A 26260-nucleotide genomic window follows, 5' to 3' on the forward strand; every position below is an offset into this window, starting at 1 on the left:
TCTGGTTCAGGGAGAGAGGGGGTCAACTGCACCCGCCCGGGTGACTGGGGGACCTCAGGGGCCACCATGGTTCAAGGGCAAAGGGAGGATCTCCCCCACACACCACCTCACCACACGCACACAAACACACACACACACACACGTTCGCACACCACACATGCCCTTCCACACCAAAGCCGATGAGTGAAAAGTGGAAGGAGAGGGTGTGAGGCGGTTGGCAGGCAGGCTTTGATCTGTCGGTGTGGAGAGATATCCGGCTCCCCCTCGGATCAGAGTGCTCCTGTGCACACTGGAGCAGGCCCCCCTTTGGTGTGTGATTGACGGCTGCATGGCTGAGGGACTGAATAATCCACTCTAATAAGATGTAGGAAATGGACCTCCAGCGCTCTCTCTGATCCAGACATTCGGACCACATTGACAGCTTCTCTGCAACAGGAACAGCTGGGAACCAGAATGCAGAGTATTACCTTGTTAGCTGGAAGCAGTGAGTGATTGAAAAGACTAGGGCTGTGTTAAAATTGTTGCATTTACCTGTGACAGTACAGAACACATGATACATGGGACTGATATCAAAGAAATGCACTTTTTACATTTTATAAACATGTTTCTCTACCTGAAACTTTTTTTTTCGAAAATTCTAATTCCTTAGTGTTAGATTTTAATCGTTGTTTACAACAAGATAAGAATTTTTAAAGAGAGGCTATAGCCTACATTATACATTACTATGCATTGTATGCCGATTAGGCTATACTTTTAAACATGAAATAACATATTCCTCTGCTTGCAAAATTAAAGTTTAATTCATTACAAATAAATTACATCCTTTTGTAATTTAACTCATTTTTGACCCTTAAATGACCTTTTCATACTGTTTCAAAGCCTTTTATCATGTAACATCATCCATCATCAGCCATTTGTCACTCGTGGCCACGGTGGCTGTTATTTTCCGATGTGTCTGACATTACTGAAGTCAGTTAGTGACTTTTCTCCGTTTGGGCTCCTGTTACACTGCATTACTGTCATTGTGTAATTGTCACTTGTGGTCACAGTGGCAATTATTTAGCAGAAGTCGCCCAGTTTCCTGCTTGAATGTTTTTATGTTAAGAAGCTAATGAAACGTTAACAACCTTAGGCTGGATTTTGCAACTTGTCTAACATTACTGATGTCAGTTTGTGACATTTCTCTTCGTCATCTCACGTCATTGTCACTTAACTACAGTGGCTGTTGGTCACATTGAGTGAGTGATTTGAGAGCAATCGGTGGTGTGCAGCCGTCCTCAGTATGACACCAACCAGACAACTGTCAGCTGATCCAGCAGCACTGGAGCCACCCCTCCCATCTTGTCCTCCTCCCCTCCTCCCTCACTAAGCCATAAACCTGTGACACCTCTCAGACACAGAACAGGAGTCACTTTCTCTTTTTGTGCCGTCCTCGACATTCTTCCTTCCCTGCGCGCTTCAGTTTTTACTGTGTGAGTCGAGCTAAACAAACATGCAGCCTGCAACCAAAAGTTCCTTCTTTTTAAGCATTATTTGTCAGTCTTTTGGTGTCTAAATCATGATTTCACCCAGCCTTTATTTACCTCTTTTCTCTCTCTCCTCTCCCTCTTGCTTTTATCTCCTCCTGCATCCTCCGTTTCTCACTTGGCTCACCTTCTCCTGCCTCACTGAAAGAGCCGTTACCGTCTGCTGTGGTGGTTCTAGCTGTGGGCCCAGAGGTTAAGCACTTTCAGGCTTTTCGTTTTGAGCTGCAGCGAGGGGCATCCTCCCCCAGTCTGCTTTCTCCAGAGGAGAGGAAATCTGTGGTCTCACACCCAGTCTGCCCCACTTATATATTCCCCACAGCCTGGCCACACTCCTGGCCCACCGCCTCAACCTAATATTCTAAATTAGGTGGATAATTCCACTACACTTTAATTGAATGAAGTGAATTGAATGATTAAGGTTGTTGGTGCAGCGTAGACACAAGTAGCACCCTGCTTTTGGTCAAATATTGCCTCTTTTTCCTGGTTTTGACATCTAGTTTGTCACAGATATAATGTTGTATAAACCAAAGTTGAACAAAATCACAGGGGTAGTATGAGTTTATGTCCCTGTCGCAAAAACAAGTTTGTTCTTCAAGCGCTGGCGGCACTTAAAAGGCAACATGCTTCGGCCAAGATCTTATCCATTTAGAAGACTGACTGCTTACAATGAATATCTTTACTGTTCCAGCTGTTCTGACTGTGGACAACTCTGTGGTGGATTTGGAGACTATCGAGGCTTTATATGAAAATGTAAGTATGAAGGAGCGGGTAATCTAATCTACGGTAATAAAAGAAAGTGGAGACATAAGGCTGTAAAACCATCTGACAGCTTTAAAGAAAATAGAGGAAACCTTATTATTTTTATTGCTACAGTACAGTATGTAGCCTTTTGTCAGTGCAAATATTTTGTCACTGTTCAGCATCTTGCACTCAGATTTCTGTGTCATTCTCTGTCTGCACATATTTAGCTGTATTGATATATTCTTGATTTTGGACTTTGTGTTGTGTGTCTTTGTAGAGGGCCACCAGTGATGAGATGGACAAGATAATGAGACATTATGAGAAGTCGAAAGAAGATGAAATGAAACTGCTGGACAAGCCTGAACAGTAAGATCACTTCCTCCAAAAGGTCCACAATATTTACAATACTCCACAAAGAAAACAATACATTCATTAATCATTAGAAACTTGCCTGTATTGTATTTATCAGAGAAATTAAATGGGTTTTTGACTCTTAGAGTCTTTAATTTTTATACAGTGTTCTATCGGTTTGCGTATGTTATTAATATGCATTAATGGACATTGCTTCAGTAGTTCTGTAGTTCCTGTCAGGGTTAAGTAGTCAGGGCCAGTTAACGAGGTCTGGACCTAGCGGTGCCGCTCAGCCTGGCCTTCCTATTTCCATGTTTGACCAGATCTGTCACTACGACTGCCCGAGTCGTCCCTACTCAGTGTCTCCCTCCATCAGCAGGGCCTAATCACACAGGATGTTACCGCTCCGCTCCCCTCTGACACGGCACTGTTTACACAAGTCGTCCCGCATCAGGCCAGAGCTACCTTTGATCAATCCCTGAGCGCCGCTCGCCGCTCTCCCTCCACCCGACCCCGTGCACCTTTCAAACCCAGCCGAGCAGCGCCGCTCATGACTATCAGCTGCCTGCCTCCCTGTGAACTGCAACATCGGCCGGGGGAAAGCACGCCCTGCCAAGGCCCCAAAATAGTTCTTCCTGTTAGACATTTTGTTTAATTCTGTCATAACACATCACACCCAATTCTCTCCCTCCTCCTCCTCGTCCCCTTTTGTTTTCCAGGTTTCTGTACGAGCTCTCCCAGATTCCCAACTTCGCGGGCCGAGCCCACTGCATCATCTTCCAGTCAGTATTCCTCGATACAATCTCCTCCATCTGTCGCAAGGTGGACGCCATCTCGAATGTCTGCAAAGTAAGAACATCACGTCAGCACACACTGCTTCAGAAAAGTTTCAATAAGCTACCTGAACTAACACAAGGCCCTGCGTGTGTGTGTGTGTGTGTGTCAGAATCTTTTAGAGTGTAATCAATTGCGGGATGTAATGGGTCTTGTTCTGGCCTTTGGGAACTATATGAACGGAGGGAACAGGACAAGAGGTCAGGCGGATGGTTTTGGGCTGGAGATTCTCCCCAAACTAAAGGATGTCAAGAGCAGGGTAACTCACCACTTCTAATCTTACACTCAGCTGTGATTTCCTGGTAAATATGACCTTAATCATCAACTGTTTCTTCCTCAGGACAATCACATGAATCTGGTGGATTATGTTGTTTTGTACTACCTGCGTAATTTTGACAAGGTAAGGCGCTGTCAATTAAATTCAAAGTTTGACACGTTTAAAGCATCTGTTGCTCATCGCTTATCTACTGTTACGTTTGCTCCACTGTCCCAGCATGCCGGCACAGACAAGAGTGTGTTCCCTCTGCTCGAGCCTCAGGATTTCTTCCAGGCCGCTCAGGTGAAGTTTGAGGATCTCACCAAGGACATGCGGAAGCTGAAGAAAGATCTGACTGGTAGGACGTGCTCTGTTGTATAAGTACATTTATTTTCCTTGTAGGCATCAGGGCTGAACATGCACACCCCATTGCATTTTATTGCTTGGGTCATCGTTGTTTCATAGTGATTCACTCACCATATTTGAATGCATTACCGTTTTTCACCAGAGCAGTTTAAATGTACATCTCGTGCAGTCGTGGGTGTATTCAGGACCTTGGATGGCCTGAGGTCAGCTTTTCCCAGTTTGTGAAATATTGCATCTTATGTCATCGTAGAGCACTTAAAAGCAGGAGTAAAATCCAAAAAAATCTGTCTCACTGAGGAAGCATCAGGGTGAGAATCGATGGATAAAAAAGTAATCGTGGGCGCCGAGCCAGTCCGTCAGTCAGCCAGCCAGTCAGTCTTGGCCAGGGCCATGGGGAGGTTAAAGGCGATGCCCCCAAGTGCCCCTGGTGTCTGTGGTTATTTAAATCAACCAATAATACGGCATATGAAAGCAATTAGATATGCTCCGCAGCTCTCCCCTACGTTTTTTAGATCGCTGTTAAAGCCCTCTCCTCTCTGACCCGGGGGAAAAATACAAAGAGTCTACTAAAGTACCCAGACCCACCTCAAGCTGTCACTCATTTATTAGGAAAAATGGAAGACCTGAAGACAATAAATGCAGCATAAGGGCCCTCGTATTTGATCTCTGCTGCAGCACAGTCTGGCACAGTAGTCCTTGAGGGTATTAGCATCACAGGGCGAGTGTTGAATTCTGGATGTTTGGTGAGCTCCACCTCTGACTCCCACCATTTTTATCCTCTGCAGCCGGCAGGAATAAATATTTATGCCTGGCTATTATAAACCAGCCTAAAGAAAGCAAGTGGTCTTAATTATGAAGCTAACACAGATTACTTTCCTCCACATTGTGAATTGTGTCTGACACGGAGAGGCTAACTGGCTTTCACACTTTGGCTCACTCTCACTGTTGGACTGAGACGAGCGAGGCCGCCTGCCCCTCACCTGATCCTGAGGTGGCGACTGCAGTGTCTTGCCCTCCAGGCTCAGGTCAAAGGTCAGGAGACTTGCTTCTAGCAGTCAGACATTCACCTCTCCTAGCTTAGCCTCCGCCGCCGACACGTTTTCTCCGTGCACATCAATGTGTGCCTCTCTCGTACAAACCTCAGCATACTGTATTTAAACTGGCACATGTGTTTGCAAGCGTGGCGCTTTGTTCCTTTGCTGCGTGTGTGCTCGCAGCATCAAATCATCGGCGATGCTCAGGAGCAGGTCACCGTCCGGCTTGTGCAGAAACATGATCCTCTTTTGATGGGGCTTCCTGTTTGGGGAGAGGGTGCTGACCTCTCTCTGTGCTCCTCTGAGGGAGAGAGTGACGAGTGGGAGGCCACAAGGAGCTGAACCTACTGTAGGACTCTCAGCTACCATGAAGACAAATACCTTCTGTTCTGTTTCTGTCATGTATCTAGTGCAGTTACCTCAGGAACCCAGCACTCAAACCGAAGTTTATCTTTATAATCCTGCGCACCCTATCACAAGGATTTGCTGATCAAACTTGTCCAGATTAACCCGTGGGTACCTGCGTAAAGATCCTTTTACCTGCCGCGTAATTAGACTGGACAGCGAGGCAGGGACGCTACCGAATGAAATAGGATCAAATAAAAAGAAACAGTCAGAGCTCATTTGCTGCTCAGGGGAGTTTAGTGTTTCACAGAAGGCCTGGCCCAGGTTAGGCATTCATCACTGTGGCAAATCAGACAGTGTCCTGATTTTAAATGGCCTTTAATGTCAGGTTCAGGCAGGGCCTTTAGCCTGAGCTCTGTTTTACGACGGAGGTTCTGCTCGGAACGGCATGTGTGAAGTCAGCGCGCTGAAGTACAGTTGCCAGACCGAATGAGACAAAAGTAATGCTACATTCGGAGGTGCTTGTCATCGACTGGTTGCAAATGGTGATTCAAGAAAAGTCAGAACCGATTGTACCATCATTAATATTAATTATGAATCAAATCTGTCCACATTTTTTGTTATAGTTTATAAAAATGTTAATCAAAACTGTTTTTAGTTAACAGTACAACATGATATAGACTCCTAATGTATTAAGCTTGTATTAAAAGAGATGCTGTGAATAAGAGGTAGTGATTGTGATGCTCCCTGCATCCAAATGTTAATATTGGTCCTTCCTGATGTTTCTACCTGTCAGCACTGTATCCTGGTGCAAAAATTCCAGAGAAAGATTATAGTTTGATGAAAATTCATTGATTTATGAGGAGTGGAAATGGAAGAGAGTGTCTCACCTTTACCTGCGGAGGCAGCATCCTGGCTGGCCCCAGTAAGGGGGAATAGGAGGCTTAATCCCATAGAAAGGGGAGATGGAAGTCTGACAGTCTGCTGTGTTTGGGGGTAATTCATGATCAGTGAGATAATTCACTTTTTCAGGTATAAATAAGTAGAATATGCCAGGACCGGAGTGCTGTACTGGTTTAACCGCTGGTGAAAGGTAAAAAAGTCAAGAGATTTTCTCCAAAAATCTTTTATTTACTTTAGTTTATAAACAGGGCTTAAGATGTTCACCATCTGATTTCACATGCAGATGTTTGTAGAACTTAGTTAAAGAAATGTAACAAATTATTGCATGAGTTGGAGCTGCAAACCAATCATTTTTAACAATGATTTGCATGAGGACAAAGAATAGAATCAGCTGCGTTTTATCTCGTGTTTCTCTGAACACTAGTTTACTCCCTCAGTGTTAAATAATCATCCAGAGCTACAGAGACAGGAGGTGGCGCGTTGTGGCCACGTCTGAGACAGAAACATTCAAGAAAAAGCTCGTTCCCTCATCTTGTGGCTCCCCATCCACCGTGGAAGCATTTTCTCTTGTCCACACACACAGTCGTGCATTGTCTTGGTGCGCCGTGAGTTCCCGGTAGCTGCAGTGGGGGCTCTGGCTTGCTGTGGTAAAATCATAAGTACATATTGACATCAAAGTCACCCGTTTTGCAAACCGCACAGGGTAACTCTGGCTTTCTTGTTTGTTTTTCTTCCCGTTCACTCCCCCGCAGCTTGTTGTCATGTTACCTCACATTACACAAGAGCAAGACGACTCCCATTCGGATATGATGGATCGGCCAGTGATTCCTCTGGAGATATACATACATGTTTGTAAGTGTTGAGTGCCTCGGGATGTCAGCTCGGACTCAGTCCGTTTATTCCCATGGTGCGGCCAGCTGTACCTGCGGCTCTGGTCGCTGGGTTTACAAATGACTTCTCGCCGCACAGAAATTCACAGCCCTCTGTTCAGTGATTTGATTGAGAATACATTAGCGCCCCCAGTTCCAAAGACGGACGAGCTTTAAAGAAGGCTGCTGTGGTCCCGTCATGATCCCGTCTGTCTGTGGTGGGAAACCAGTCCTCTGTGGCTGCATGACTGGACAGAGCGCTGAGGGTCAACACTGTAGTGTAACTGTTGGTGTCAGCTCTGCTTTGTGTTTCCTCACTGGCTACAAACAGAGAGGTTATTGTGATGATTAACAATAGGCGTAATACAGTGTGTGTTATTAAATTATTAATTTTGTCAACATAGAAATCAATTTTTAATCAAGCCTTACGTTAATCAAGGCAATCTATGATTTGCATTTGGCATATTGTGTTGTGCATATATGCCAAGTTTAATAGGTCGTTTTGATATCTTTGTATCAGACTCAGGTTTGATTGGCCATATAAAAACTGTTCATCTCAGTTTCTCAGCTGTTCTTTTTTAGGTTTTATAAGTCTTTAATTTTTCTTTAAATTCTAAATTCTAAAAAACATCGGTTTTGTAATTATACTTTTACACTTGATATCAGAGGCTGCTCTACTCAGTCGTATATAAAGTACTTTTAGGTGTTGAAATGTTACGACTCACTGTATAATTTCTTTGGGTTTTTATAGCTAGATCCATGAGCTCGTGTTTGTTTTGCTACTAAAGACCACACTTGGTCCAAATGTTAAGAAATACACACAATGAAAATTCACGAAACAAAGTAATAGCTGATAAGCCCACATGAACTAAGGACACAATTTTTGTTTAGTTTTTATTTATTTTCTCCATATTTATGCAGCTCATCAAAGCTGCAAAAGGGAATCTGCACAATTACTCAAATACAAACATTTAATTCAGACTTTTAAATACCTTATTTTAAAATACTTGACTTTAAAATGCTTTTACATCAATGTAAGTCATAAAAGCAGGAGAATATAACCCCACTTTTCTCTTTCGCTGACTCTGATTTCTCTTTCAAAGTTTGTGGGAATGTTTGTGCAAAAGAGCAAAAACACATCAACACTCACTGCTCCATTGACACACATGTTGGCTTTATTTGTGACCAAGAAAGAATTTTTCATATTTCAAGCAAAGTCCCTGGAAATCTTTTGGCTAACCTGATACATGGTCTGAATCATTTGAGAATCCTCCATTTGAATGCACTAATCCTGTAAAAAATGTAATGTCACTCCAAGACGATCTCTCAAACACGAGCTTTTAGTCTTTATTCTTTACAGCTGCTGTGTTTTTGTGGGCTTCCTCTTTGTGGCCTTTGCTGTCTGGACCACATTTGGAAGAGAGCCGCCTCTAAATTGTAGACTTGCTGTTTTGAACACTGTTTTAATGGGTCCTTTTGAGTTGGGGGATTTCTGGTAAGGAAACGTGGTTTGTCCAAACAGGATATTTTGGTTGTCATGTTTGTATGGTTGCTGATTTCTGTTTCTTATTTTGATAACTGCTGGCTCTCACCATCCACAGAGTGTCCTGGAATCCAGACTGTGAGGCTGTACCTAGTTACTCTTTGGTTTTAATGCTCAGACGTCGTGTTTCCTGTCTGATTTATTAAGACAGCCAATAAATAAAAGATGTAATACACCGGGTTTACAGAGCTACAGGTGCAGCGGCTCCACATGCAAACACACAAGAGCCAAACTCGGACGTAAGAGCCGCGACGCGGCAAAGTGAGACAGCGGCCAGACCTGTTAATGCTCTTGTTGTGTTGCAGAACTACTTCGCTATGCAGTCATAAGCAAGCAAAGGTATTTATTGCAGCCATTAATGACTTACAGGTTGGAAGAATGTGCCAAAGTTCTTGCACCAGGCGTCTGTGCGCGCATAGTAACCCAGGCTTACAGTTGAGAGGAAATGGGGAAGGTTCGGCTGGAACGCGCTCAGTCACGGCTGTTTCCCCCGAGCTCGTGTGAGTTGGGTCATTTGGCGCCGCACGGAAAACCCATCCGCAAACAGCAAACACATCTGCTGCACCCACATGTACAATATTAAGACATCAGAAACAGCAACAGCATGTAAAACAACAGTCAAGTGTTACTGATTTGTAAACCACGAGATGCTCTGCACCAATAGTACCAGTTGAAACGAGGAGATTGAGGGGAAGAAAGACGTAATAACTCAAACAAAACAGGGTTTTTTTTGTTTAAAAATCAAATTGAATACATAAAATTTCCTTTTCAATCATTGTGTTCAAGCCAGTTTTGTCTCCCCTTCCATTGCTGTGCCATTTTCAGTTCATTGAACAAGAAGAGTGTGGCTTTCCAATGCTTTCCATCGAATTTCAATGCTCAATTTACAATTACAGAAAGAAAGGTTAATAACAATATAGAATATAGAACACAAAATGCTTTTACTTATTTTGGGACTGAGGTATAAAGTTATATCTGTTAGCCTGTCAGCCCAAGCTTGTTTGATCTTGTCTTTCTCCTCACCACATCTTGATGAACCTGATTTCCCGGTGTTTCACTTCACCGTGTTCTTAATTCATTTTTAATTATTTTATTTATTTCCACTCCCTTTATCAGGAGGCACTTCTGCCTGTTATATAATTTCCCTCCGTCCTCTTTTCTGCTCTCTCTGCCAGCGTGTGAGAAAGCCGTGCAGAAGGTGTGTGCTGACTCATCAGAGGAACACCTCCAGCCCTTCAAGGAGAAGATGGAAGGATTTATCTGTGCAGGTGAGTCAAGCTGCGATTTTTATCTACGGCAAAACTGGAGACACGGAAACATCGTGGCAACAGGAGGTTTGTTGGTTGTAAACATGTCATTTTTCACTCTCTTGACTTTGCAGTTTTACTTTTTTTTTATTCAAAACTTATGGAAATAAATGTCCCTTTAATTGTCTAGCTAATATTTAGAAGATGAATCATTTTACAGATTTCATACAAACAGGAATTAATGCACGTGATGCAGAAACAATTCTCACGTGATGCAGAAACAATTCTCACCAATATTTGCCCTCATCAAAGATGAAACATTCATTTGGGCGGAGGATTTACAGCCGAGGAGATGGTCATGAAAGCGAGTGTACAGAGCTAGAAAAGCCCCCGTCTCTACCCGGACACACAGCACGGCACCTTTTAAAAAGAGGAAGGTGTAATTATGTTTTTTTGCCGTGTCAGACAGTCAGCTAGGTGGTGCAGATTCTGCCTTTTAGTGCGTGTGTGTGTGTCTGTGTGTTTGTTCTTGCTGGGAGAGGGCGTCTTGGCGCGCTGTAAGACAGCAAGGGGACAGGAGTCTACAGGCCTGTAGAAGGGATCACATTGCCTCTAACATGGTTCCCATGTACTCTCGGCTGCCATAAAGCTGGCGGGACATCTCTGGCTGCGGCCTTGTAAAGACTGGCCGGCCTCAGCGGATCAGGCCTGGGGACCACCGGGGCGGGAGTGGAGCTTCCCCGACACACTCCGAACATCTTGCCGTGTGTCCCCTTCCTGACCCAGACGCTGGTCCTGCTCGCTTCCTTCCCATCCTACATTATAGTGCTAGAAGCTAGTACTAATAGTAGTCCATTCCAACCTTCATTACTTTTCTCCTGCAGGAAGCAAGCGGTTGAGTGCGAGAATGTAATGCTTTGGTTGGTTAATTAATGAAAGTGGCCGTGTGCACATTTCCCTGAGTTATGGGGCTCTTATCATTAAAGTGATGGTCCATGCTGGCCATTAGACACCCATACGCTGCTCTACGTTTGATTCACCGAAGCTTTATTATACACAAACCTTCCTCTGCATCCGAGCGAATGCCATTAAGGCATCTTAGTTTGCCACAGATGGCTCCATCTCTTCCTCCCGCTGTCATATCACTTGATTCAGTTGTGCCTGGGTGAATAAATGTGGTCATGTGGAGGTTTGGAATCCACACGCTTGCTCTCCGTCCGGAGGGTTTTCTGTTGATAAACTCCAGATTTTACATCAGAATACAAGCATTTCAAGAGAATTCACTGTCTTTGTGCCACCACTGAGAGAGATAAGTATGAAGGTCTTAAACTGGGGATATTTCAGTAATATGGTCAACAACTTCAACCACAAGACAGCCGAGATGGTCCTCCTGTTGGCAGGTTTAAATGTAATAAATCAAAGCTGTCGGGACCACAAACAAAATTCTGTTCACCTCCACTGTATCAGCGTGCAGGCAGGCTCCCAAAAAAATTAGACTCAAAACTAGACTGGACTGGACACCACCAGAGGCAAGTGATAATATGTGGTTTTAGTAATTTGTGAGAAACCCTTTACAAGTACGTCTCCATGGAGTGCGTCTCTGAAACATCTCCTCCAAGTCTCAGCGATGAGGAAAGTGTGCCTCTCACACAAGGACAAGCCTTCATTAAAGCGCTAATTGCCTGCGTTACTACGCGGAGTGGCGAAACAATAGACTCAGTCTTATCATAAAGAGGCAGACGAAGCATCTCACAGGGAGATTGGAGCCATGTGTTTGCGGCGCAGAGTGAAAACTTGTGGGAAGTTGCATTACCCTTCTTGAAATGATGTTTATTATTGCTCGCTATAGTCTGTATGCTCGAAAGAGAAATGTGCCATGACAGCGTTCTAGTTGGTTCATCCACCTTAACTCTATCTGAGTGCTCAGTATCACAGATTATTTGAAAGCTTTTAAAACCGCTGTGGTTGCCACGGGCTTCAAAACGGCATCAGTTTTTTTTTTGTTTTTTTTTTCTTTTTTGCGAAGGCACATCTTGAACATAAACTTTCCAGTGGAATACTTGTAAACCTCGCTTTCATAAACAGAATTCCTCGAGCTGTGTTGCCCGTGCGTTAGGAGGAGCGCTGTGTAATCATCGTTCGTGATGATTCCATGACTTCAAAAGGCAAAACAGAGCAACAGCCCTCACATCAAAGAGCGTCTGAGGCTCTTAAACTCTGACTCATCAGCAGATGAGTGAATTTCTCGCCCAGGTAAACGCTCAGGAGGCTGACCGCGAATGCATGTGTTTCACACGTGATATTCGCATATTGAAATTAAGAAGCGGCGTCGGGGGATTGATCATTAGAAGCCTCGAAATGCGTGCCGTGGAGTGTAACTTCTTACTCATGCAAGAGGATCAAAGTGTACCAGTGAATGAACAGATGAAAACTTTGTGCTGAGAGTTGTGTTTCTGAGTTGCACCGACCCATAACCGTGCCTGCGGAGGAGTTCACAGCAGGGCCTGCAGCTGAACCCGAACGCCCTGCGCTCTGCCTCTTAAACTCGCCTGTGTGATCTCTCCCAGATCTAACAGGGAATACCTCCGAGACCCGGTGATCCATTCTCTTGCGAGGCTGCTCCTCTGCTTGTCCCGTTGCTGCTTTTGCTCTGGTTTGGAGCCAAGTCCTCCCCACCCTCTAAAATCTTTGTTCTCTTATTATATACGTGCTGTTAATGTCCTGCCTTTTGTACAGAAAATCTTCCCCGCAATGTATTTCTCTTCTATCTAACGTTCATTTAAAAAAAAAAAAAGACTGTGGTGGTTTCAACATCTAATCTACCACCTTTTTGTTTCCCTTTTAATAGGAGCTCTTTGAAACCTCTGGGGATGCTCTGACGGGCATATTTTGCGGGTTGTGAATACTAGCCATGTCTAATTGAAAACAAATTCCTGCTTTTAATCTCAGCTCGTGCAAGTCTCAGTCCACCGGCCCTCTTAGGAAATACCTGTGTCTCATCACATCCTTGCACTTTCTTTGTTGTCAGTGAGTCAGACCCCAGCAACCGGAGCTCCTCTCGTTCGGATGACCTGGAATTACGTAGGCCGAGTAGAATCTGCAGATAACGACTGTCCGAGGAGCCTGTTTTCGATGAAGCCTTTGAGCTGCGTCTGTGTTCAGATGGAGAGGGATCCTCCGGTCCTCAGCATCCCTCTCACGCTGCCCTCCATCTCGTTGTTATCTAGCTGCTAGGTGTAGCTGCAGTTTGCAAAAGTGTGTCAGAGTTTTAAAGCCCTAATTTATTGTCCCTCTCAGCATGCACATCTCATAACTTTCTAGTTAGCGACTACTGGTTTCATGTTTACACGGGGAGCAGAGGAAGAGAAACTTCACACATCCTCCCTCTCTCTCTCTCCCTCTCTTTCTCTCTCTCTCTCTCTCTCTCTCTCTCTCTCTCTCTCCCAGCCTCTCGGCTCCTGTGCCACCTCTGCACAGTCGCACCAGAGGGGTACCTCAGGCGCCAGCCTGACCCCCACTGAGACTAACGCCATTGGTCACGGCCCCTCTGCTCTTCCCCCCTCCTCCCTCTATCCCAGACATGGCCACAACCTCCCTTCATTAGGTGTACCTCAGGCCCCTTGCCCACATACATGTAAAAAAAAAAAAAAAAGTAAAAGGGTGGTTGGTCGGAGGCTTAAGCTCACCTTCTCCCAAAAGACCCCCAAACCTGCCTTTGAACAATTTTTTGGAGACTTCCCGCTCTTAAATCTTCAAGTAGGAAAGGTCCCCCATCATTGTAAAAAGGATGAATCTGGAAAAATGCAATAAATCTGAGATCACAGGCACTCTCTGGCCCTAGATAAATTCTTGCACCTCGGCCTGGCCCGCCGCACACATCTGCCTTGCATTTAGACACTTTTACATGGCAGGAGTCCACAGGAGCCTCCAGTTCCCAAGCCTCTCTGCTCAACCCTGCGCCCCTGCTTCAGCTCTGCTCACAACACGCACATGTATGTCCACACACACACACACACACACACACACACACACACAGACCCTCTGCAAACACACCCCGTCCCAAGCCCGGCCGTCACAGGCTCACGCTCCCATGCGTCAACACATACAGGCACGTCAAACTTTACAATGTGCCTAACTGTGACTTGGACAACACGCTCGCTGCGTCAGTCACATCTCAAACCAGAGCACTTCTTCTTCTTCTTTTCTGCTCAGTTGGCAACTCTGAGGATGGCTAATGAACACAGCGCCCCCCTCTGGACTCCGCCTGTGCTCTTAGATCAGCTGTCAGTGGCTGAGAGTGGAAATAACTAAATAAAATAACAACTTTTTATTTTTTTTTGTCTCTTTTTCTACAGCTCAAAAGGAGCACGCAGCCGAAGAGGACCGACTCAATGCAGCACAGAAAAGGTAGGAGACCAACCTTAACGGCTGCACGCTGAGATGTATTTAAGATTATGAATGAAAGGTCACTTTGGATAGAAAATGTGTATTCTTTCCAATGGATTCATCCCACAACAAGGGAGTTTTAGCATGCTTCACATAGATAACAAAGCTGGTATCTGAAAGCACTAATGCCTCTTATTTGTATAGTTGTATACAATTATTGGCACCAGCTGATGAGGTTCCTGCCTTGTTGAGAAATACTGAAATTGCAGACCGACTTCTGCTGGACAGGAACTGTTAGGCATGATTTGGAAGAGATTTATTTTGACAGATTGAGCTCCATTTTATATATGCAGTATTTAAAGTATTTATACACCTGTGCTCACGTCTAGGCCATGTGTAATTTGTCTTAAAGACGAGTAAACGAGACGCCTACACGGCGGAAACCTTGGATTTCCACACACACCTAACTTGCAGCGTGCTGTACTTTAAGCCTGAGCGCCTCGTGCTTCCTCCCTTGCAGTTCATTCTTATCTGCCATGTTTTCTGCAGAAGACTCCCGAGAGTTTTCTGGGAGGCATCTGATTTATAGGCACAAGACGCACTGGCAGCCGCTGCGCTCGCCGTCCGAGTAGAAATCATATCTGGAACATTTCATATTGGAAAAAGATGGTGGAGCAGACAAACAAAGCAAATAGATTATTTTTGCCTTGTTTGGATAGAGAGCAGAATTGTTTGCTTTATATCGTAATGCTCCCACTTCCAAAATAAATCATGAACGCACATAAAGGAGAAAGTGAAAGACGCCGGACGCAGGAAAATGGAGACTATAAACAATTAGGAAGTTGATTGCTTTGGACAAAACTATAACTCAGTGAATGGTTCCAAACTGTTCTGCTTCATGTTCCTGTTTTTAAGCCAAGAGAATCGCTGAGGGACTACCGCACCTCTCGCTCTCTGTCCTGGCCCCTCAGCCCCGCCCTCGCCATGTAGTGATCTCTCTATCCTCTGAACTGGACTGACGTGTGTGAGTGTGTGTGTGTGTGTGTGTGTGTGTGTGTGTGTCTCCACCCTCTTGTGCGTGAGTGACACCACTGTAATGAAGGCGCTGAACTTGGAGGGGAATATTGATCAAAAGGGCCCCGCAGCTGACAGCACCTTTGCCTTTAATGAAGTTTTCCTTTAATTTCATCTAAAGAGGGGGCTGGCCGACTGGCGCTAGGTGGAGCAGGAGGGAGGAGGAGGAGGAGGGTGGGGGCTCTTTCTCAGGTTCCCACAGAGCCACCTCGTAAAAGTGACACGCTGTTGATGAATATGGGCGTCAGTGGGCTCACTGGGCCCTGGGTGGGCTCTCACATCTGCGCTGGATGAGGGATCCTCGCACAAATGCACACAACAGCGGCGGCGGCCGCCGCACTTTATGGCTCGCCGTTAATAAAGGAAATAGACAACACATCCTTAGTGCTACCTAATGCCTCGGCCTCATGCGGAGTCAGTGAGTTTAGACACCTGCGAGTCAAAGTCAGCCAGTGAGGAGGACTGGGCAATATGAATCAGCACCAGGATTTTGATGGACAGGATTATTGCTAAATAACTAACCATTGTTTTCATAATCGATTAGTCTGCCAGTTATTTTCTTGATTAATCTGTTGGTCTATAAAATGTTTTAGTCACAATTTCCAGAAACACTTCACATTGATGTTCAATTCATAACTGCAGAAGAATTTAACAGAAAATACTTTCCACAAAACAATGAATCAATTATCAGAATAGTTGGTGATTAATAGATTTCTGTCAATCAACAAGTCAATTAATTGTTTTAGCTCTGGTATGAAGCACTGAAAGTTGGAGCTGAATGTCTGGTCAGACTCATTCTCTTTATTTATTATTAAGTTATTAAGATTTTGGATTTTGGGCTATATGAATAAAAATGACTTCACTATTTGATCAGACAAATGATTTCTGATATAAATTAGACTTTGGCGTTTGGAGTTTTAGTACAGCTGCTTGTGTTGTGAAGTTCGGTTTCTGTTTTGTTTTGGTTTTTTTTTACAAATAAAGAATATTCATAGAAAGGCATGTTTAGATTCCTCAAAGTAAGTAATTCAAAAAATGTATTGTTTTAGTCTTAGTACAGAAACTCAAGTATTACATTGGCACTAGGATCAAACATAAATAACCCTGATCATTTTTAGCTGTTAGCCGCGTGGCTCCATGGATCTCAAATGGTCCATCAATCCCCAACTTTGATCCAAACTGAACCACTGAGTTGATTGCTATGAAATATTCAAGCTCTCCTCAGGGTTAATAACTTATCTTGCACCATCATGAGGTCAAACTTTTAACTTGCGCTGTACTTTGTGAACAAACATCAGCGAAACTAATGACAATCCCATCAGCCTCTGCTTTACTTTGTGTTTAGTGCTAATTAGCAAATGTTAGGATGCTAACATGCTAAACTAAGATGTGAGCATGGTACGAATGATTGACCTGCTAGAAATCAACATGCTAGCATAGTCATTGTCATTGTGAGCATGTTGCAATGCTAACGTTAGCATGTAGCTCTGCCTTAAATAGCTGCTAGTGTGCCTGTAGGGTCTTATTACCAGTATTGATACATAACTAATGTTAATGGCAAATGTACAGTCACATATAAAGGAATTCAGTTGATGTCCGTCCATGTGCATTACATCTGACAAAATCTGTCACACAATTTTGCTAATTTTGTGTCATTTTAATCACAGATTGTTCATGATTGAACATTTGAGTAAACCTCCATGAGTTGAGATATTTATTTTATTGTAAATCACCAGAATCATTCTAATGAAAATAATATCTTGATCAAGCTCATTTCTGGTTGTTTTTAACTTTTTGTGGTTGTTTATTATTTACTTTGTAGTTATTTGTGTAAGTTATTTGGGCCATGTGGCTCATCCGTGGCGCTTCCTTTTCCTCAACATGCAGCCCTAATTTGGCTGCTTCATGTTTGGGTTCCACTGAGGTTTTCTGGTTCTGTCCTCCGTTCCGTCTCATTAAGTTCACTTCTCCCACATCATGCTCAATTTCACTTGGCCCAACTGCCTCCTCAGTCACCATACAGTTATGGTTTCATAGATGCCAGTTGGTTTATCATTGTGCTCGGGTATTGTGTGACGACAAGGGCACAAAGTGACGTTGTGCCTCTGCTGAATCAGCCAACAACATGGAGTTTACTTCCATAATCTTTTGACTGGGGAAACAAAGGAATGCGGAGTTGCCTGTCCAAATATTTCCCTCATTCTCACGGCTGCTCATGGTTTTGTAATGGGTCTTTTTTTTATAGCTGTCAGTGAGGAATGCCGGCTGCGGGTGCCGCAGTAAACCCTCTCACGGCAATGGCATCATAGCATGGATTACAGAAGTGTGTGTTTGTGTGCATGTGTAACTGTTCTGCGCTCGCAAACGAACAAAGGTCTGCTTGATTTTGTTTATGTCTCGTAGGTATACTCGCATGTGTGAAGGTTTTTGCATCTGTTTTGAGTGAAGCGTTGTGTATCTCCTTGTTGCATATGCTCAGGAGGGCAAAAAGCACCGTTGCTTGATTTGTGCATGCTTTGACATGATGACCCAGGGTCAGCAGAGGAGCTGATGGAGGAGAGACCCCGTTCATCATGCCAGACCAGGCCGGCTGCAACAAAGCTACCCGGGACGGAAGGTCTGTTTGGTGAATCTAAACATCCCAGAGCCTGTGATTTCTTTTGTAGCGTACAGGATGATCTACAGCGCTCTCCTTTTTGTGAGCATCCCAGCAAAATGACGCATCACTGGGAAATGGGAAGCAGGCTTTTTTTCCCAGCTTTTAGCTGGCCGTCTGGGCAGCATATTGCACCATTTCCCTCCGAATGAACATGTCTTCGATTAGCGTCGCAAAAAGCCACCTAGCATCTGGAGGTCAGAGCCTATCTGGGTGTCAATGGGACAGGGAGCATCCCTTGAATCATAGCCCCCCTTTTATCAACCCTTTGACAGGCTGGGCTAGAAAATGTCTTTCATGTTTTGGGTTAGGGAGGGAATCTGAAGCAGAAGGCTGCTTTTCATGCCTTGTGTGTGCTGCTAAGAGCCTTGCAAAGAGTTCAAATTTGGTGACAATTGAATTAGGCCGAGGAGGTGCTGCAGTCTGTCCCAGTGAACAGAAAATCTGTTTATTCACATAAATCTGATGCGTCCCTATGTTTTTTTTTTTCATGCGTGCACACCTTCCGGAGTGGACTCACGTGTGCATGTATCATATATTCACATTTCTGATTGCCGGTAAATACGTTTCTGGAGCTGTAGGAGTGTGTGCTGGTGCATGCGTTGCTGTGTCTGGAGGAGCGGCAGCCTGTTCTTGGCTGTCTCCGTCTCCTCTGGCAGCCTTTCCCCTGCAGGCTGTGGAGGTCAATGTGATAATGGAGCCACCGCTACTGGCTCTCCCCCGTGGCCCAGCAGGGTGGACACTCTCCTTCCAGCTCTGTTTCTCGCCTCTCCGCCTGACTCGACATCCATCATTTTCTGTGTGCGCTGTCTCTGTGTTGGACTGGGTTTTTTTGTCTGTGCTTCTTGGAAGTGCACACCTTAGCTTCCTTGCACTTTTTGACCTCGCTGTTTCTAACTTTGACTTGTAAATCCAGAGTAGTTCTCTGCAGCACACGATTATTTATGTCCGAGATTCTTTATTAGTGTTTATGCGTGATAAGACAACCCTGTTTGTGCCTCTGCTCTGTTTTGCCCTGCAGTTTCCAGGACACGGTGAACTACTTTGGGGTGAAGCCAAAGTCCGGGGAGAAAGAGGTGACCCCGAGCTATGTTTTCATGCTTTGGTACGAGTTTTGCAACGACTTCAAGAACACCTGGATACGACAAAACAAGAACATCTCCAAGGAGAGGTGAGCTGGACTCTGGTGGGGATGTTCCATTCTTAATTTCTCTGTCAAAGACACATGAAGACAGGAGGAGTACTACTGTATAAAGTCCATGGGAGCTTTCTAAAGTTTGAAAGACAGCTTCTAACAAAAGTTGCAGTTGGGTTGCTGCTGCATAGAATTAGACCATCCTTTTTTTAATGTGCCTCTTTTTAGTCCCCAACTTAATGAAAGTATAGTGCCAAGTTTAATGGTCACAGAACCCCAACTGATATCTTCTGTAAAGCTTGATATCATGAAACATGCTAAAGTATCTTGTTTCTCGGTCAGTGGATGTATCCCAACCCTGCAAAACACAAACTGAGCCACCAAACTGAGGTTTAAGTATCTCATCCTCTTCTTGTCTGCATCACCTTCAGATAGGTGCTCAGCGACTTCGAGACATCGCGTCAAATTAGCGCTAATTATACAAGGCTGATGTGCCGTTGCTTGGAATTAAAGCGGAGAGGAAGGCCATCAAAGACTGGACAGGAGTGGCCCAGGCCTCGGCCCTCCGTCTGAAGCACTGGGGCCTGAATTTATGATGCTTCCTCTGACCTGAGGCGTCGTGTTGGGGGGGCATTCCACTGAGGGGACGGCAGACCCTCCTGGCGGCCGCCTGGCTTTACTAGCGGGTGGACGGGGGCCTGTGGCCGTTAAAGGCAGCACGTTATGGGAGAACTGATAAACACTGTAATGATGCTGGACGTGCAGCCCAAAGGGCAGCAGCGCTGCACGTGCAGAGATGACAACGGAACTGCAGCTTCATTTAAAATATAATTTGGAGAATGTGATTAATGGTTTCAAATGGCTCTTATACACCATGAGCGTTTTCTTACTTTTAGAGTAGTCGACTAGTCTCAGTGTAAACTTCTTTAAACTGTCAAACATCAGGGAAACTAGTCGTGGTGAACGTCCCTCGTTCATTTAGTGTCCCCCACACTTTGACTCCCGGCCGCTGCGATCTGACCATCTTCCCTCTCCCTGTGAGATGGAGGAGTCGAGGATCTCACAGCACTGCCATGGATCCATGTGCTCTCTCTCTTAATTGTTTACTAGGTAATCGCATCTCACGTTACTCACAGCTGATTGTGCTTATGTACAATTAACTTTATTTTAAATACTGCTTGCGCACTCATAAAAGCCAAGTGTTTTTTAAAGGCTGCCTCATTATCTCATCAACCCACTGTCAGTCTCTACTGCGTCTCACTTATGGGGCTTTCACTGACCGCAAACTCCTGACGGGGTGTGTGTGTGTGTGTGTAGATGTGTAGGTGTGTACGACTCTACATAGCGTGTCACAGGGTGCCCCAGGGAGATACTTAAATGTCTTTCACTTACAAACAGCTTCATGGGGTCACAGTGATGAGAGGCTTGTGACTTTATATTGTGTTCAGAAGTGCTGTTTTCATGATTTAGTTCCAAAGCTTTCAATGTCTAGTTTTAAAGAGTCCACAAGTTTCAAATCCTCTCTTTTTTTTCATAGGTTGAAGGAAGCTCAAGAAAACATCAAGAAGATCACAGCAGAGAAGAGAGTTGAAACCAAGAAGATCAATGCCAACAGTCTGGTAAGAACTGATCTGCATACAGCAGAGAAATGGAATTTCCTGAAAGTGTCGGCGCTGAATTCGATACACTGAATCTCTTCCTGGTTCTCGCCAACAGAAAGAGAGGCTGCGGCAGAAGGAAGCCAGCGTGTCCTCCAGCTGAGCGAAATGACGCAGCAGAAGAAGTAATGAGTGGCGGCAGTAAGAAAGGTGGAGAAGATGATGGATCAGAAAGTGTGCACGCCTCATCTCTTTTGCGTTCGCCAGCTGCCTCTACAACGAGGACTCTCCCTCTGTGCCCCGCGTAGACTCACAATGAAACCTCTCCTGACTCTGACGACTCCCGCTGTCGTATCTCTACCCCACTATCAGCGCCGGACACCTCCCGCCCACCCCCACCCTCATGTCGAGCTTTCTCTGTCTGCTGAACAGATAAGACGCTGGGCCTGCAGCGAGGATGCATGGCTGACACAGCCGAAGTGATGAGAGTCTCAAAGGCCAAAGGTTGATCTCATTCATCCAGTGCGGCGTGACCTCTGAGTGCCCAGCTTGTGAAAGGTCTCAAGGGGTCAGCGGGATTCTCAACAGAGCCAGCTGACAAATCCACCAGGTCCCGTCTGGATCTACGAGAGCTGAGAAACCGCTTCTTTCTGAACTGTGGATGTTACATCAGACAGCAGAATGATAAAGCTCCGACATATTCAACGTGTTAAGACGTTGTTGCTGTTGTACGAACAGATACAGCCGCCTGGAGGGAAGAATCCCTGTTCATAAAACACACCTCTCTCTCTCTCTGGAAGTAGTCAAAACAAAAAGGAAGAAAAAGAGTTGCTGTAGCGAAAAGCTTCTCATTCACCATGGCTCATTAAGAGTCTTGTAAATATGTCATGTTGTAGAATCGGCAGGGAACGCGCGATAAATGACCTGCGCTGCGGCTTCGAGTGCAGATGAAGACATGTTGCGTATAAATGTGTGTGCGAACAAATCAGCATGTGGAGGTTTCACTGTATTGTGTAGCACTGCACCAGACTGACCTCTCCTGGGTGACAGCCAGAGAGGAGCAGAACCTGGCAGCGAGCCTCGGGCCCCCTCACACACACACACACACACACACACACACACACACACACAAACATGTACTTAAAGACATCAGAAGAACACAAGTTTTAAACCCAAGATATTAAACATTGAACTTGTTAATCCTTCACTGACCGCCGTGCCCGGCACACTTTTAAGCACTTTACCGCTTGCAGTAGCTGTATGTCGTAGCTCACTATAAGCCACCCTCCTCTGTTATGCTAACCGCGTACATTTTTCAGATGTCTTGCACTGTTTTGCACCTCTTTTCCTATGCAAGGGTGTGGTTTCCTTGTTAATAAGATTTATTAATTGTTTTTGCTTCATGATGAAATCTTACTAGATTTTGTTTTTCTAAAAAAAAAAAACAAAGTGCTAAGATTACTGTTTTACTGTTTGTTTTTTCGCAAATGTAAGATGTAGCCACGCTTCTGTAACATTCAAGAAGTCTATTTATGTAAGGAAAGATTTATTTTATGCCAAAAAAACATCAGCTTTGTTCCCTTTGAGGCTGTATTTTTATGAGTTGTAATTAACTGAGAAGCTGCCTGACGGGCCTGTCAGGTGAACGATATGTTTTCACGTGCATATTACTTGTATGCTGCGCCCACTGATTTACAGGAAATGCGTTGAAAGAAGACAGTTGCCTCTTCTGTTTAGTTTTGGAGAGATGAGGATTGTATTTTGGGTAACAAGAACATTTAAGCATATCACCTGAAGCCATGTGTGTTGCTATACCTCAGACAGACTTCCATGAACAGAGTATCCATAAAACTGCACCTTGAATTACTTTTATACCCTCCAAAGTCTTTCACGTGTGCCATTTATTTTATATGAGAATCTAGATAACTTAAAAAATATCTGACTTCAGAAGGTTTGGAGAAAAAAAAAGAAAGAAATGAGCTGACACTGGCCAAGGAACTGCTGTAGCCTCTACTGTATGTATGTATGTCGGTTCATGTAACCTTCAGTAGCTCTCATATAGGTGCTCTGTAATTATATGGAATTGTTTTAAATTTCAAGAATAAACTGGATGCCGAACAAACTGGACGTTTGTCTCTAAATCTTGTTCCGGTCGGTGAGCTTTTACAAGCCCAGCGGTGCTGAACAAATGTGATATTTATGTAAGACTCATCAGAGAGGATTTGATGATTCATAATTCAGCAAAGCTGTTCAATAAACCATGAGTCAGAGTTAAGTCGTTCAATCAAGCCTCATTTTTAGACATTTAAACTTGTTCCTGGAAGACCCCTTAAATAAAGAGATTCTCATTAACATGAGGAACATGTCACATCAGGAAGTTTGTAAATTTTAAGAGGAGCTTTTTGGAATGTGAAATTTACTGAGACACACATTTCAGTGTTTCAGCTTCTTTGTTGTATCAGGAATTTAGTGCCTTTAAATGGAAGTCTTGTTTTACATATTTACAGTCATTTAAATAAACTCAAATGGTGCGTTTATGTACAACAAACTAGGATCAGTAAATTACCATTTGATTCTGATAAAGAAAAGCTTAATTTTTGACTTCCAGTCACAAAATAATAATTCAGATTGAGGCTTGGACCATTTATTATAAGAGTGGTATTCAATATGGACGTCTGAAGAGTAATTCCTTTCCTAATTAAAAAAAAAAAAAAACCATCTCCAAAATTTCTTATTTATTGAACGTCGGATTGGTGCTTTTAGACTGAAAGTCCCTCATCATTTGCACCGTTCACTAGCTGCAGTCCCCCGACAGATTTGCGAGCCATGTAACAAAAAGTAGTAAAGCTATTTCAAGGCACAATTGGAGCAAGTAACCGCATCTTCCCTCATAAAACTGACTACTTTTACGATGAAATGTATTCCGAGGTCTGAGCGTGAATGCCTGCGCAACATTCTGGCTCCAGTGCGGGAGGAGAGCAGCAGATGATGAGGACATGATTCAACACTGACTGCAACTTCACATCAGGTGTACAGTGACAGATGATATGCACAATATTCCAACATCCGTTTATTTGATGGTTTCATGGATAATTTAATCAAAGGGATAAACAAACCGGTTACATCAAACATGGCTTTACATTGTACAACTATTTAACCTCGATACTGTAGAAACCACCACTGTACATTGTCCGTTTTAACTAACAAAAAAGCCTATTGTCTCTACAACTGAGCAGGCACCCCCCCAAAAAATAAAATAAAATACTGATGGACTTCGACATTCACAGGAATCAATTAACCTTGAAAGATTCTTGAAATATCGAAACAAAATCACATTTTTCCATTTGCAAATATCGCCACTCATCCATCAAATTCCACACGGTGGAAACGTCCAGTTAAAGAAACACATATGCGCACAAAAATATAAAACTGGGCAGGAGTGTTTCCCCGCCGCTACAAGCGATTTGAACAGTGAACTCATTAAATAAACCGGGGTTATGCAGTCCTCTTGGGGTGAGGAAGCCGTGCGTAAAACGTGCCCATTCCAAGTCAGCGTTCCCGTGCAGTGATGCTTGTTTTCAAACTGGTGACGAGTAAAATGCTCAATGCAGTTCAACGTCGGTTTATAAGATGCATGTCCATATTTGTTCACACGTTGTGCAAGAATAGAATCGTTGTAGTCTACATGTAGGAAGCTCGACGGAGACAGGCACGTGTTCTTGGCTGTGTGACAGCCTTTCTTCTTTTACCACCAACAATCCTGTCCGCGAAGAACTGAAGAGCAAGGCGCGCAGCACGCGTCCGCGCGTCTCTAGTCCAGGTCTATGGATATACAGCGGCACTGTTTGACGCGCTGGATGCGTTTCTTCTTGGTGGGTGGCTGCTGGTCCGGACAGTTCAAAGTAAAAGTCATGGTGGTAAAACGCTTGGGTTTGCAAAACGAGCAGGACTGGAAAGCACCCTCCTCCCTGCGGATGTGCCTGGGGATGTAGAAGGAGTTGCACTGTCCGTAGCAAAAGCGGTTGATGATGGTGCGGCTGACGCAGCCCTCCTCGTGAATGGTCTGCTTGAGGGGCTGCGTCTTGCACCAGTCCCGTTTCAAATACTGGCGCTCCGTCACATGTAAAGCTTCCTGGCTGGACTCCAGCACCTCGTCGGCTGGTGAGGATGCGCCCTGCCTCTGCCGGGGCCCGGAGCCCGCCTGCGGAGGCTGCGGTTGCTGCTCCGATTCGTTTGGGTTGTTTTTGTCAGGATGAGGAATGGCGCCTTGTGATCCTCGGTTTCTTTTGGAATCCACGGGAGATGATAGCAACCCAATGATGAAAACCATACTGCAGAAGATGCGCGTCGAGTTGGCCATCCTTGGGGAGAAGAAGAAAATAATTCATCACCTATATCCTTTCAATGCTGGACGGGTTACGCACAGCTGTCCATGCTTTTACGCTGCGTAAAAACGCACAGATACAGCGTGTGTTAAAAAAAACGCATGTAAAATGAGACTACAAAGCAAAAACAATACAAAGGCATAATAGAATAATCCAAATATCTGAGTGAGACACATAATGTCTCATGTATTATGTACCAAAGGCTACTATTTATGCAAACCAGGTATAGCCAAAGCTAAGCATATAAACTTTCTTATATGTTTAATAAATCGTCTACGTACCCACCATGCACACCAGTGGCTAGCTGACATGCAGTTTAGTCATTTCTATGAGCCGTAAACCAAATAAAGTTCAAATGTAAGTGGCGGAAGACAATGCGCGCGGATATTATTGGTCAGAAACTGTCCAGATTCACTCACCTGTGCGAGCTCTCACTGCTGCAAGTGCGATGATCTGATCCTGTCACTCCTCCACGGCACCTTCCGAGGTGGTAGACACCTACTGCTGTCGACTGCACGTTGGTGGGACTGTGGATGGGTGGGAGACTAACCGCTCCATAGACGGGGGCCAGGGGGTTTAATACAAATTGCTCCAGCGCCGGACTGTCTCCCTTTTAAATGTCTGCCAGCTGAGATGTGCACAACAGTTCCCTCTACATTATTGGCTAAGCACGATGTAGAGAATATCAAAACTATCCGCCCCCTCAACACTTCCCTGAACCCACTTCAAGAAAACAGACAACCGAGGAACAGCGAGGGCAGGCGGAGAGGAGGAGGGGCGGGGGGCGAGAGGCGCTGAGAGCGGACAGGCCTGAGGTTTGTGCGCACATGGGAAAACTAAAGCAGTTGATTTTTTTTTCATCCAAAGGAGCATGATGATAAATCTGTGCAACTCATCCAAATCTGAAAACTGAAAGGAGGCGTACACTGTCCTCACGCAAACTACACCCATGCATGCAAGAATTTACGCAAATTAAAAAAAAATGACACACATCGCAGCACACCTGTGGAG

General features: G+C 44.6%; 2 protein-coding genes across 3 annotated transcripts in view; one reads left to right on the forward strand and one right to left on the reverse strand.

Annotated features, from left to right (window-relative positions):
- LOC121618093 (formin-like) overlaps positions 1-22991 on the forward strand; it is a 38927-nt gene extending 15936 nt beyond the window's left edge. Inside the window, exons 7-17 of one of the 2 annotated variants that reach the window (XM_041953368.1) lie at positions 2215-2276; positions 2545-2633; positions 3338-3467; positions 3565-3711; positions 3793-3852; positions 3946-4066; positions 9944-10036; positions 14371-14422; positions 19153-19302; positions 20804-20885; positions 20983-22991. In XM_041953368.1, coding sequence (XP_041809302.1) covers positions 2215-2276; positions 2545-2633; positions 3338-3467; positions 3565-3711; positions 3793-3852; positions 3946-4066; positions 9944-10036; positions 14371-14422; positions 19153-19302; positions 20804-20885; positions 20983-21027 — 1031 coding nt within the window. In that variant the 3' untranslated portion in view covers positions 21028-22991. Of the gene's footprint in view, positions 1-2214; positions 2277-2544; positions 2634-3337; positions 3468-3564; positions 3712-3792; positions 4067-9943; positions 10037-14370; positions 14423-19152; positions 19303-20803; positions 20886-20982 lie in introns of both variants that reach the window. The other variant, XM_041953367.1, reaches the window with a different exon arrangement.
- A 1684-nt stretch (positions 22992-24675) lies between these two features.
- Positions 24676-25787, reverse strand: grem1b (gremlin 1b). Its single transcript, XM_041954371.1, has 2 exons — positions 25669-25787; positions 24676-25225 (listed from the first exon to the last, which is right to left on the reverse strand). Exon 2 carries the CDS (start codon positions 25222-25224, stop codon positions 24676-24678), a length of 549 nt encoding a protein of 182 aa, XP_041810305.1. The 5' UTR covers position 25225; positions 25669-25787.
- Positions 25788-26260: the final 473 nt, after the last annotated feature.

This window comes from Chelmon rostratus, chromosome 15 (genome assembly GCF_017976325.1).
Source record: "Chelmon rostratus isolate fCheRos1 chromosome 15, fCheRos1.pri, whole genome shotgun sequence".
Taxonomy (NCBI): Eukaryota; Metazoa; Chordata; class Actinopteri; order Chaetodontiformes; family Chaetodontidae; genus Chelmon; species Chelmon rostratus.

Bases quoted from the DNA above. Each gene is read 5' to 3' on its own strand.
- grem1b (XM_041954371.1), bottom strand. From the start codon at position 25,224: ATGGCCAACTCGACGCGCATCTTCTGCAGTATGGTTTTCATCATTGGG.